Source organism: Vipera berus (genome assembly GCF_964194415.1).
Source record: "Vipera berus genome assembly, chromosome: 8".
In the NCBI taxonomy this organism is placed as follows: Eukaryota; Metazoa; Chordata; class Lepidosauria; order Squamata; family Viperidae; genus Vipera; species Vipera berus.
This window is the reverse complement of record NC_138211.1, coordinates 10,044,826-10,058,319: the sequence shown is the minus strand read 5'-3', so window position 1 is coordinate 10,058,319 and position 13,494 is coordinate 10,044,826. Positions and strand designations below refer to the sequence as shown.

Sequence of the window (13,494 nt, the reverse complement as noted above, 5' to 3'; positions counted from 1 at the left end):
AAATGGACGATCTGAAACTTGAGCTGGCCACAGACAAGGAGTGTATATCAGGGATGGTGACCCACTGAGAGCTGTATGCAATGAAATTTCATTTTGATGTATGCTGATTGGTGTACATTCAAAGTGACAATAAAGTTGTTGTTATTTTATATCTTGTCTTTCTTTTTTTCTCTTTCTCTTTCCTTTATTCTTTTCTTACCACTTTGCTCTGACTTTGCTTTATTATTATTTTTTCCTTTACACGTTTCTATTCTGTAAATTTTTTCAATATTTTTTTTTCCAAAAAAGGATAACAGGCTGGCCTAGTAGTAAGTTGTCCCTCAAACCACTTTTAAATGAGGGGCTTCAGCATGTAAAACAAGGGCTTGTAGTAGAGGTAATATTAGATAGATAGATAGACAGACAGACAGACAGACAGACAGACAGACAGACAGACAGACAGACAGACAGACAGATTGATAGATGATCCCAGAGCAGCTATCATTACAATAAACAGCCTAGTATCAAATTCATTTCTCAGCATACCAACATTTCATTTCCATTACACTCACATTTTAAACTCATTACAGAAGTGGCAGTATCAGTCAATATAACACAATATCATTTAGGAGGTTGATTTTCTGAATGTCTTCTCCTGTTGTTGTTAGTTGCGAAGTCGTGTCCGACCCATCGCGACCCTATGGACAATGTTCCTCCAGGCCTTCCTGTCCTCTACCATCTTCTGGAGTCCAGTTAAGCTCACGCCTACTGCTTCAGTGACTCCATCCAGCCACCTCATTCTCTGTCGTCCCCTTCTTCTATTGCCCTCAATCTTTCCCAGCATTAGGCTCTTCTCCAGTGAGTCCTTCCTCCTCATTAGGTGGCCAAAGTATTTGAGTTTTAGCTTCAGGATCTGGCCTTCTAAAGAGCAGTCAGGGTTGATCTCCTCTAGGACTGACCGGTTTGATCGCCTTGCAGTCCAAGGGACTCGCAGGAGTCTTCTCCAGCACCAGAGTTCAAAGGCCTCAATTCTTTTGCGCTCAGCCTTTCTTATGGTCCAACTTTCACTGCCATACATTGCAACTGGGAAGACCATAGCCTTGACTATACGCACTTTTGTTGACAGGGTGATGTCTCTGCTTTTTAGTGTGCTGTCTAGATTTGCCATGGCTTTCCTCCCTAGGAGCAAGCGTCTTTTAATTTCTTGACTACAGTCCCCATCTGCAGTGATCTTGGAGCCCAGGAAAATAAAATCTGTCACTACCTCCATTTCTTCCCCATCTATTTGCCAGGAATTAAGAGGGCCGGATGCCATGATCTTGGTTTTCTTAATGTTTAGTTTCAACCCAACTTTTGCACTCTCCTTCTTCACTCGCAACAAGAGGCTCTTTAGTTCCTCTTCACTTTCTGCCATTAGAGTGGTATCATCTGCATTGTCTTCTCCTACCAGCACAGAAAAACTGTGAAGGTCTCCTGAGGCCTCAAGAGCTCTAGATTTAAAAATAAAAAACCCTGGTTCTGTCTGCCAAGTTGTTCTTTTTTTCTTTTTCCCCTCAGGAGCAAAATATTCTCTCAGCAGTAGAACAAACTTTTATTTTTGGAATTGTTCTGGTACCGATCTTACCCTAAGCAAAATGCTTGCAGAAAAGACAAGTAAATCTTCCCAGATTGACAGAAGCGGAGTGCTAAAGTATTTGATGTTTGGAGAACAAGACTTTTGCATTTTGGACAATGAACTTCTCTCATCTTTTTGTAGTTGAGATATCTTTCTCTGTTTCCTTTCTCTGGGACCTTCTAAAAACAATGGTTTGCATTTACAATGAGTGCAGTTACCAACTTTTCTTACAGCTCTAAGAATGATCGTCACTGACTGGACTTACTCCTCAAGATCTCAGCCCAGTTTATTCCTAAAACCCAGTTTATCAAAGATCATTTGAAGTAAATACCAGATATTGAATTGTGGACTTTATGAATGTACAGCCCAACTCTATACAGCTGCTTCCAAGCTATAACTCTGCAGGTCAGTTCTGGAAGACTAGCTCCATGCCAGGTCTGGTACATACAAAGGATGGCCTGTTCTACTAAGCAACTGGATGTGCTTCTACTATATTAGATGTGCTTCTTCTTATACATGGGAGCTACATGCTCCACTGCTTCCAGGAATAATGAGGGGAAAAAAATAAGGCTAGAGAGCAAATTCTGCACAATTATTCTTATTAATCATCTTCCTTTGAATTCGTGGTTGCGTGAAAAATCAAGTTATCTCTATACTGTGTTATTTGTTTTAATCACATTCAGTGACTTTCTATGTTCCTATACATGAAACCTATTCTTCCTTCTCATCATTAAATCTATTTTCCATTCCCCGTCTTCAGAAATGTGTTCCATCTTCTTATTAGTGCATTCAGAAGGGGGAAAAATAGCTTCCTTTAACTGTACAGCAACTAGTGCAATTGCCCGTAATGATATTTACTGTCAACTCTGTTGTGCCTCATGCCTGATTATCCAGGGGATTAAGCTCTTTGTCACCCTGGAATCAAGACAAGGATATCTGAACAATGGTCCCATTTCAACACTAACACTTTGACAGTAATCGACTGACCTTTTCAAACTCTGCAGCATGGCAAAAGAAGGCTTCCTTCGAATCAGCAAAGGGTTGTCAGCCATTATTGCTACTGCTTGTCGTTTCTTGCACTTGTCATTTTAACATGCAAAGGAGGCGGATGGCTCTTTCCTTTTACAACTGGGGAAATGATGGGCTTATCTGTTGATAAGCACTAAGGGAAAAAGCCATCTACTGCAATCCTTGCAAGTTCTCCTGCAATTTTTCCTATCGATTCCTATTGAAGATTTGATGAATTTGCTTCTAATTTTTTTAAAGAAAGAGGGGGGGGGGAATAGTCGTTGAATAATTCTAGTTGAAGGCGTTCCTAAAGTTTGCTTAGTTACATGGCGCTCATAGGTATTCACGAGGATCCTCTTGTTCGTTGTATAATCTTCCCTCCAGCAGCCCACAGGCTCCATGATTTCTCCCATTAAACTCCCAAGAGCCTTGTTAGGGAATTCTTCCTATATCTTTTTGAGTTTGGGAAGTGCAGACTTTCAAGGTAGTTCATACACGAAGCACAAACCATGAATACTAATGCTACCTTTAATGTCAGATAAAGAACAATAACAGAATCTTGCATGTCTGAGCACATTTCTCCCTTCCTTTACTTTTTTACTTTCCAGGAAACTAGGATGAGTTCCTTTCGAAATGCTTCCCACAGCCCTTTTCCCTCTCTGGGCTGAGATAACTTTACGGGACACGAGCCTAGTTTGCAATTCTTTCTCGTGTTTCCCATGATCATCCCCACATAACATTACATCCAGCCAGGGAGGCTTCGAATGACAGAAAGACTGATAACAAAGCAAAACAAACAGCACAAGAAACCTTTCCCCTATTCCCAATGATCAGCTCTGCTCAAAAAGCCATCAATGGAAAACAGAAATCAGAACAGTTCAAACAGTGGCACAATACAGTAGAAAAACAGTAAGCTCTTTTGCTGGGGCGGGGGTGGGGGGATGACAAGACAGATTTCAGCACAGGAAGTGATAAACAACCTTTACACACCATTCAAAAGAGACAACCAAAAAGCTAAAATGGAAACAAACAAACAAAAAAAAACAACCCAAAGACTTCCTCTCTAGCAATCAATACCCACATAAACAGGGACTGACATCAGGATTAATACCAGACCAGCAATCCAGCAGTAAACAATACCCCAATCAAGAAACTACCAGAAGAAAAAAGCAACACTTCTACCAACACTAACAGGACAAACCATTATATATAAAGAGAGAACAAACCCCACACCCTTCTAGCACTGAAGATATTACCGTACTTACTTGGGTAATGAAACGTCTGCAAGAAAACAACAAGCTCAAAGGGAACAAGGACTCCACAGTTCAACCTGCCTGAGCAGGGGGTTTCCTGCCTTCCAACTCTGTTATTCTACTATGCTCTGCTCTGCTCTGCTCTGCTCTGCTCTGCTCTATTCTATTCTATTCTATTCTATTCTATTCTATTCTATTCTATTCTATTCTATTCTATTCTATTCTATTCTATTCTTCATTCCTATATTCTATTCTATTCTGTTCTATTCTGTTCTATTCTATTCTATTCTATTCTATTCTATTCTATTCTATTCTATTCTATTCTATTCTATTCTATTCTATTCTGTTCTATTCTATTCTTCATTCCTATATTCTATTCTATTCTGTTCTATTCTGTTCTATTCTGTTCTATTCTATTCTATTCTATTCTATTCTATTCTATTCTATTCTATTCTATTCTATTCTATTCTATTCTATTCTATTCTATTCTATTCTATTCTATTCTATTCTTCATTCCTATATTCTATTCTGTTCTATTCTGTTCTATTCTATTCTATTCTATTCTATTCTATTCTATTCTATTCTATTCTATTCTATTCTATTCTATTCTATTCTATTCTATTCTATTCTATTCTATTCTTCATTCCTATATTCTATTCTATTCTGTTCTATTCTGTTCTGTCCTATTCTATTCTATTCTATTCTATTCTATTCTATTCTATTCTATTCTATTCTATTCTATTCTATTCTATTCTATTCTATTCTATTCTATTCTATTCTATTCTTGATTCCTATATTCTATTCTATTCTATTCTATTCTATTCTATTCTATTCTATTCTATTCTATTCTATTCTATTCTATTCTATTCTATTCTATTCTATTCTATTCCATTCCATTCCATTCCATTCCATTCCATTCCATTCCATTCCATTCCATTCCATTCCATATTCCATTCTTCTAATTCTATTCTATTCTGTTCTGTTCTGTTCTGTTCTGTTCTGTTCTACAGGAAGAATCCTAAGGATGAACGGAGAGCTTGCAGTTGTCACTTACCTCCCTCGAGGAAGTTCTCCTTCTTCTTTTCGCCACCGGGATGTTGGCACTGGGTCTCCCTGCACCTCACAGTGGAAATTCACAGTGTCTTCGGCCAGGACCACCTGGTTTATGGGCCTCTTGATGAAAGTGGGACGTTCTGTCAGGATCATAAAGTGTTTCCAAAAGCAAAGGACAAGAACAGGATATAGAGACACATATTATTTTGGAACTAGTGTTGAGATCTCAGAAGCTCAGTTTGGCTCTCTCTATTATAATTAAAGCAGATGCGATTGACACTAGGAGAAAGAAAAAGAGATAACTAAGGCATGTTTTCAGCACTGGGAAAAATAATTTGAGCAGGAGACAGTGAATAACTAATGGGCCTGGGGTTACCTCAACTTAATTTCCTAATCACCCATGACTGGATTCAAACCCTTAATGTAATGGGATGAGTTGAGTCAATTCAATTCAAACCATCCCTTTGAGGCACTGAATCAAATTGATTTCAGTCATTCATTCAATTTGGGGGGGGGGGAGATAGAGTTGGACTTGCACAAATGTGCGTCAAATCAATCTCAAAGCAGCTGATTCAACAGATCAACTGGATTTACCAGTTTGATCAAGAAGGTGATTTGAGTGAATCTTTGCACAGTCCCAGTGCTCATCTTGTAAATCTGACTCCTCTCCTGTGGCCCAATAGATTACGGGGGGTGGGGGGTGGGGAAGGGGGGAGGTGGAAATCCGGGGAAAAAAAAGAAAATTGAAAAAAAAGATTGAAAATGCGGCTCAACCCAATTTTGGTGATAGCCCCACCGATTAATCCTACAGATTGTAAAAAGAATTATCCTCTTTCATTTCCCACGTTTCTATCCCTACAACTTCTAAACTATTTTTAAATATAGTTGTTCCATGGTCTCATCTAGATGGGCCCAAGGAAACTCAATGTGTTCCTCTGCTCCAGTAGAGTCCACCAGAACTCTGCTTCTACGTACCAAACACCACCAGTTCTGCAGGTTCGCTATCCCGTTCGCCTACCATATTGGTGGCCACACAGATGTACATTCCAGCATCACTCTTTCTTGTGTTGGACATCATCAGCTTCCCACCTCGGATCTAAGAAAGAAGGTCAAGAAAGGGCTCTAAGATCTCCATCCACAGACCGTTTCTAGCCTATGTTTTGATCGAGAATGGGACTCTGGCCTTGCCTGTATGTCATGAGTGGTGATCAGACTTATCTTTTGATGCCATTATCATATAATCTTGGGTGATTTATTTACTATTTATTTATTCTGAGTGGCCTACAGAGACAAAAACAAAACCCACAAGATGAAACACCCAAGGTTAAAACAGTAAACTCCCCACAGTGGTGGAATTCAAATATGTGAACAACCGGTTCTCTTTGTGTGGATGGCGCTTCCACACAGGCCCATTCTGGGCCTAGGCAACAAAAAATTAGCTACCGGTTCTGCCGAAGTGGTGTGAACAGGCTGAATCCCACCACTGACTCCCCACCCAAAAGAAAAGATTCCTGGTCCAAATGTCTAGGGATACAGTCAGGTCTTTGAAATGCTGCAGAAAAACAACAGCATTGGGCCCATCTGGATTTCCTGATTGATGTTCTTCTATAGGGCAGGCATTGCCACCAAGAAGCCACAACTCTGGGATCCAACAAGATAACATGGTCTGATGAAAAGGACCAGAGCGTGCTAGTTGGGAAAGAGGTAGTCATCGCACAGCCATGTTTTAAGACCTCCTAGTTTCCACAGAGCAGGCTGAGAAGTAGTGATTTCCTTTCCACATTTATTATTTTTCCACCCAAAGGGAAACTACGATGGCACAACTTGAGTTAATACCTCCAGGGACAAACTGAGGGTTTCACCTTCCCCATACCTGTCCCTTTATTCCTCTTTTACTGTTTCCTTCCATGTGATGAAAAGAGGGTGAAAGACAACACAGCCAAAGCCTTAAAAAAACATTGTTTCCATGGGACCTGTTTCTTCATCCCATACGTGGACATCAGAATGCTATTAATCCTCCAATAAACAGTTTACCTACCACTGTGGTGGGAAGTTAGTTGATTAGGAAGAAGGATAGCTCAGTAATGGGTGTCCTGGGCCAGAAGATGAACAAGTCAACTTGGCCTATTGACCAGAAGCTGTTTATCCTTGCCTAGAAGTTCTAATCCAAGGCATTTCCTTATTTTTCCCCCCAATCCTGACATGCCACGTGTGCACAAAAAGCAGAGATTCCCAATCTCACCGTGATGCGCTCCTCCTTGTCACTGATGCGGATGCTGTTCTTCTTCCAGGATATAGTGGGCTCCGGATGGCCTCTTGGTGGGATGCATTCCATCACTGCTGGCTCACCAGCTGCTACTATCACATCACTGGGAGTCTGACGGAAGTCATCTCTTAAGACTGAAAGGAAAAGGAAGGCTGTGAATGCCCTTCAGAAGTATCTATGGAGATCCTCAGTCATCCAGGTCATGGTCGTCCCAAAGGTGCTTTTTTTTTCAAAAGGCAACTGGACTTTTCTGTATTTTTGTTCTCTCGAAGGCATTTTGCTTCTCATCCAAGAAGCATTCCCCACCATTCAATCAGAACTGATGATGAATTTTGAATTTTTTTGAATTTTTTTGAATTTATATACTGCCCTTTCCCGTAGGACTCAGAGCGGTTTACAAGGTGATTAAAAACATCAATACAAAAGTTAAAAAACAATTTAAAAAGATTAAATTCAATCCCTGAAAAAATATAAAAACCCCAATTAAAACTCTCAGCCTGGGCCGGAAAGCTCGAAGAGCCAGGTCTTCAGGTCCCAGCGAAATGAGCGAAGGTCGGGGGCAGTCCTAAGCTCCATGGGCAGCTGGTTCCAGAGGGCAGGCACACCCACAGAGAAGGCCCTCCCCCTGGGTGTTATCTGCCGGCAGTCTTTTACCGCTGGCACCCTGAGAAGGCCCTCCCCTTGGGAGCGTACAGGACGAAGGGAGCTTGATGCCGGCAGCAGGTGTTCCCTCAAATATCCCAGACCCAAGCCATTTAGGGCTTTATAGGTCATCACCAGCACCTTGAATCCCACCCGGAGGGCAACCGGAAGCCAATGCAGCTCGCGGAGTAGAGGTGTTACATGGGAGTATCGGGAGACCCCCATCACAACTCGCGCGGCTGCATTCTGCACCAGCTGAAGCCTCCGAGTGGTCCTCAAGGGCAGCCCCATGTAGAGAGCATTGCAGTAGTCTAACCGGGAGGTCACAAGCACATGAGTGACTGTGCATAGGGCATCTCGGTCCAGGTAGGGCCGCAACTGGCGCACCAGGCGAACCTGGGCAAAAGCTCCTATGCTCCTTGGATGAGAAGTCTTTGAGAGAGAAAAACACAAAGAAAGTCCAGCTGCCTTTTGAAAAAGCTCCTTTGGGTCCCTTCAGAAGGGATACGACTAGAGACTAGCAGCCAAGTAAACACGTGAAGACAATTCTGTTTTGCATCCTTAGAGATGTCCTTTTTCTCAAATAAGACAGCATGAAGCATCCTTTAAAAAGTACCGCATGGTGGTGGTGGGGGGAGTTTATAGGCATCTCCAACGATCCAAACAGCCAGCAAATTATAACTTTTGAGAAAGCAAGAAGTGGCTTTAGTTGAAAGGGCTTTCCCCCCCCCAAATCTCTCCACCAAAACAGGCCTTCCTGTCCTATTGCAAAGAGCTGACCCCAATGCTTTCCGTCACTGTGGTATTTCAAACCTCCCTCCACCTCATTTCCTCGCTGCTATCCGGACTCAGCTTTAAGGGCATCAGGAACTAACAACTCCCACGCCGGAAGCAGCACTCGACTTAACAGCTGCTCCCTCTGCTATCTGCTGTATGCCCCAATAGGGCCAGCTTTGCCATATGGCCTAAAGGGATGCACAAGAGTTTGCAAGCAAAACACGCCTCACCTTTGCCAAATGCAATATGGCAATTTTCCTAAGCACGCGTAATCTCTTTGGACACTTTTTTTCCCCCCAAAGCAAATGTGGCTTGCAAAAATCCTGAATAGAGACTGAAAATCGCCTTCCCCAGGGCAAACCTGCTTGCCTGAGGCAAGGAGCTCTATGTGGGGAGCTTTTTGGCATGTAAGGTATCAAAGCAGCAGTAGGGTTCCAAATCTTAATTGCATGGGAAAGAGAGAAGGAAATATCTGCATTAGTTATCACTAGCGTGAACTTAAGGCACACATTTCATTATGGCAAGAAACGTAGGGAGGGATGTGGGATCCAATGGTCCTCATGCACTACAAAGACAGGTGAAAGAAACTTCTAATGTAATCTACTGGATTCCCTGTGTGGATTGCCCCTGTGACTATGTAGGAGAGATGGGGAGGAAGTTAACTACCAGATTGCGAGATGAGCAAATGGTTAGACGAGGAGACCTGAACTCATTGGTAGCTGCAAATTGCAATGAACAAGGACAAGGCATTCAATTTCAGAGCTACCAAGATTGCTGGTTGAGCAGGGACAAAAATAGCCAGAGAAATGATTGAAGCCTGGGAAACAAGTCCCTTGTCAGTCAATAGGAGTGTTGATTTACCACCAGCTTACCAAGTACTTAGGAGCCGAGGCTGCAGCAGCACAAGGAAACAACAACTAATGACTTAATAGTTGAACATCAACACCCTAATTAACACTCTAAAAGCCACACACAACCAGGCACCATATAAATGCAATGTGTAGAACAGCCCAGTGCAAGTATTCCGGAGAGAGAGAAATTCCCTGATGATGGGCTCCAATGCAACCCCAAAAGCTTGGAAGAATAAACTTTTGGTCTTGCAATCCAATGGTCCATTTGAGAATATGCTTAGGCTCCAAACACGATCCTTTCAACCCTGCCATCTAAGAATGATGTCAAACAATTCAAGAAGAGAAAGCAATTCTTTCCTAATTGCCAACATCTTTGGAAGCAGAGATAAGGACATCTACAGCCCCTCTCAGTTTCTAGGCTCCAGTCAATTTTGCAGGCTGATTTCATCAGGACCCCATCTTAATCCCTTTTAGTCTGTTTCAATTTGTATCAAGGGCCATCCTCCTTCTTATAAAAGTCATACGCATCTTTCATACCTGAAGCTGCAAATACCAACACTTTGAAACTCACTGTGTTTGGCAGTCCAGGAAGGAAGGGGATGGGAAAATACATTTTCCCAAAAGGGATAATAGTATCAGTAGGGCCAGTCATTGTGTACATTGGGTGATCTGAGAATGGAACTGTCAGTACATTGGTGAATATATTCCCCATGCAGATTAATTTTACTCTAATGCAACATTTATAAAATAGCGGTGTCTAAATTAAGAGTAAGATAACTATTTGTGCATTCTGTTATTTATGTTCACTGTTCACCGCACTGAGTCCTTAGGGAGAAGGGCGGTATACAAATCAAATAAATAAATAAATAAATAAGAATACTAGATTAGTGGTTCTTAGACCAAAGGAATGGGAGATGCTGCATTATTTTCTCCTAAATATTCCAGGGGGGTAGATGGGAGGGATCTGCAAAGCAACAGAAATTTCCTCACTGTTTCGCAGAAGGGGTTGATTTGAAGGTTTCTCACGCATTCATGCATGTGCATGCGCGCACACACACGCGCGCGCGCACACACACACACACACACCAGTTGGTTGGATAAAAAGCCTGTGTCCTATGGTTGTAAAAGTCTTAGCAGTGATGAGAGAGGAAAAAATGGGGGGGGGCTCCTTTTGAGATGGTCACCAAGCCTCCTCATAAATTGAGGATGTGTTGCCAGCATCCTTGCTCTGAATCTATTCCCAAAACAGAATCTCAAAACTCTGCATTATGAATAGGTCAATTTGGAAGGCAATGGAAGAGATATGGAAGACATTAAAAAGGAAAGCACCATCATCAAGATTTAGAAGGACCAGCACCTCATGACAACTGGCGGATCAAATAAAAGCAGGCAGCCGTTGCGCCTTTTCACAGATGAAGTCTGGGCTTTTTTCTTCAGCCTCTTTCTGCTTCATCTGAATTATTAAGCACCCACCCCACAAATTCACTGCCCCTTAGGCTGCCTCATGTATTTACCACTGCACAACTAATTATTCCTTCTCTGAGTTGTTTCTTAATCAGCCGCTGCTTGCCAAAATAATTCAGTATTTTATAACCATTACAGGGAAATGTCAAGGCTTTATTGCACAACTGCCTGTCAGAGGCTATTTATGGCATTGCAGAGATTTCCTGGACTTGTAAAACACACCAGAGTAGCTGCAGCCAGCAAAAGAGCAACAGCAAGAACAACATTTCATTTTGCCTGACTTTATGATTCCAGAGGGTTCGCCTCGTGCTTTGGATACACACATGGCTATTCATCCATGTACTGCTCCCAAGGCCTCTGGGGAAATGATCCCTTGAAAATAGGAGGAGGCCAAGCCAGTTGGTTGGAATTAGCAGCAAGTGTCTAAAGCCATGTTTTTCAACCTCAACAACTTTAAGATGTATGGACTTTCAACTCCCAGAATTCCCTAGCCTGCTTGCCCAAGTTGCAAAAAAGAATGGACTCGGTTATAGTAGTGATGGGGACACCACTGGAAGATCTGAAGGACCAGGTTGGGCACAGGATCCTCCTTGTGAAACTCTTGCCATACGGTTGCTAAGGGTCGACACCAACTTGATGTTACACAATCAAACAAATTGTCTAGAGTCAATAACCAACTAGAAAACTGAAATGTGAAAGATTTCATTGTACCAGGCAGTTGAAGCACACTCTCCCATTAATTATCAGATGCAAAGCAGAAGAGGACTATTTATTTTTTAAAGACCCTCCCGAGCTTTGTCATCATTTATTTATTTATTTATTTATTTTAATTTATTTAAATTTATTTATTTATTTATTTATTTAGCCCTCTCTCAAACTGTTGTTGTGTGCTACTTACAACTCCTTTACCCATAGTTTACCATACTCATAGTTTAGATACTTTTTGAAATAGAGCTACATAAATTCATTGTGGATTTGTTGTTGCTTGTTCAGTCACTAAGTCATGACCAACTCTTCACAAGCCCATGGACCAGCCCCCCCCCTTCCCCATCCTCCACTGTCTCACAGAGTCTGTGTGGAGAGATCTAGCAACAACTGTTAGCCAAACAAATAGATGAAACTTCCACATTCAATAACACTGTGCCGACAAATATCGATTTTTATACAAGAAGCCCTTGGTTTTCAGGCTACAATGGTAGGTTTTCTGGAAGACCTGGATTGAGTTACTTTGAGAAGCAGATTTTGTCCGGTCCTTGTAACTTTTGGAACACCAATTTGCCTCCTATACCACACTATTAAGGCTGAAAAAAGATACACAAAAAGATACACAAAATGCCCTATACTGACCTTTGCTTCATCCCAACTCTACAACAAGAGAAAGAGGAGGGAGAAAAGTGCCAGGATTTTGTCTACTTTTTGAAATATTTCTTTTGTCCTTCAACACTTTAAAAGAAGGGAGGAAGAAGGAGGAGAAGGAGGGGGGGGAAGAGTATGCTTACTAGGCATTAATGGAGTGTCAATAAGCCATTTAACTTTGAGCCGAGTAATACACATAAATATTCATACCTAAGTGTAATATACTGAAATAATCTTGCTGGTAATGAGCAATAAAATACAGATATATTGCTTATTAAATATTTATGCCTACAACCCAAGAGCTTTGTCAAAAAGGATGCCTTTGGAGGGAACTGGACGCAGCGACGTAGTAAAATGCTTACAATATTAGTTAAGCAACACGTCCCTTGAGGTCATGGGTTCCCAGATCTTGCATAGCAGCAGAAGCACCATGTGCCAGCAATTAGTTACAACTTACATTGCCATCATTACTACTAAGTGGTCTTTAGAATAGGAATGGTCCAATCGTTGGTCAACTTTCTTTCCTAGCAGAAAATTGTGCCGGGAAAGTGTTCAGAAGGGAGAAAGTGCAGATTCTCTGTGAAGCCAAAACTGACACAAAGAAATGACATGGTCTTAAGAATTCGGACAAGATGCTGAGCTGATAAACTATACTACACTCAATCAGATAAGTTTCTTCTTAAAAACTTCCAGTGTTGCAGCATTCAACAATTTCCGGAGGCAGGTTGTTCTACTGATTAATTCTTCTCACTGTCATAAAATTTCTCCTTAGTTCTAGGTTGCTTCTCTCTTTGGTTAGTTCCCACCCGTTGCTTCTTGTCCTGCCTTCAGGCGCTTTGGAGAATAGCTTGACTCCCTCTTCTTTCTGGCAGCCCCTGAGATATTGGAACACTGCTATTATGTCACCCCTCGTCCTTCTCCTCAACAAACTAGACATACCCAATTCCAGCAACCATTCTTTGTATGTTTTAGCCTCCAGTCCCCTGATCATCTTCGTTGCTCTTCTCTGTACTCTTTCTAGAGTCTTTTTTTACTTAAGAAAGCCCTGGATATACTGACCAGGGCTGATGTCTATTAAAATCCAATTTTCTGTAATATGCTATGTGTTTGCTCATGATACACTTTAACTGGCAAAAAAACCTTCAAGGTCTTTTCTCTCACAGGTGATCCTTTTAATCAGAGACATAATGGACAGGATCAATCATGCTCTGAATGCAATACACGTGCTGT

General features: G+C 41.6%; 1 protein-coding gene across 1 annotated transcript in view; it reads right to left on the bottom strand.

The window, feature by feature from the left end:
- Positions 1-13,494, bottom strand: part of ROBO3 (roundabout guidance receptor 3) — a gene marked incomplete at its 5' end in the record, with an annotated part of 230,046 nt that overhangs the window by 61,318 nt on the left and 155,234 nt on the right. Inside the window, 3 exons of the mRNA XM_081334165.1 lie at positions 4,910-5,048; positions 5,884-6,004; positions 7,151-7,308. Coding sequence (XP_081190291.1) covers positions 4,910-5,048; positions 5,884-6,004; positions 7,151-7,308 — 418 coding nt within the window. The remainder of the gene's footprint in view (positions 1-4,909; positions 5,049-5,883; positions 6,005-7,150; positions 7,309-13,494) is intronic.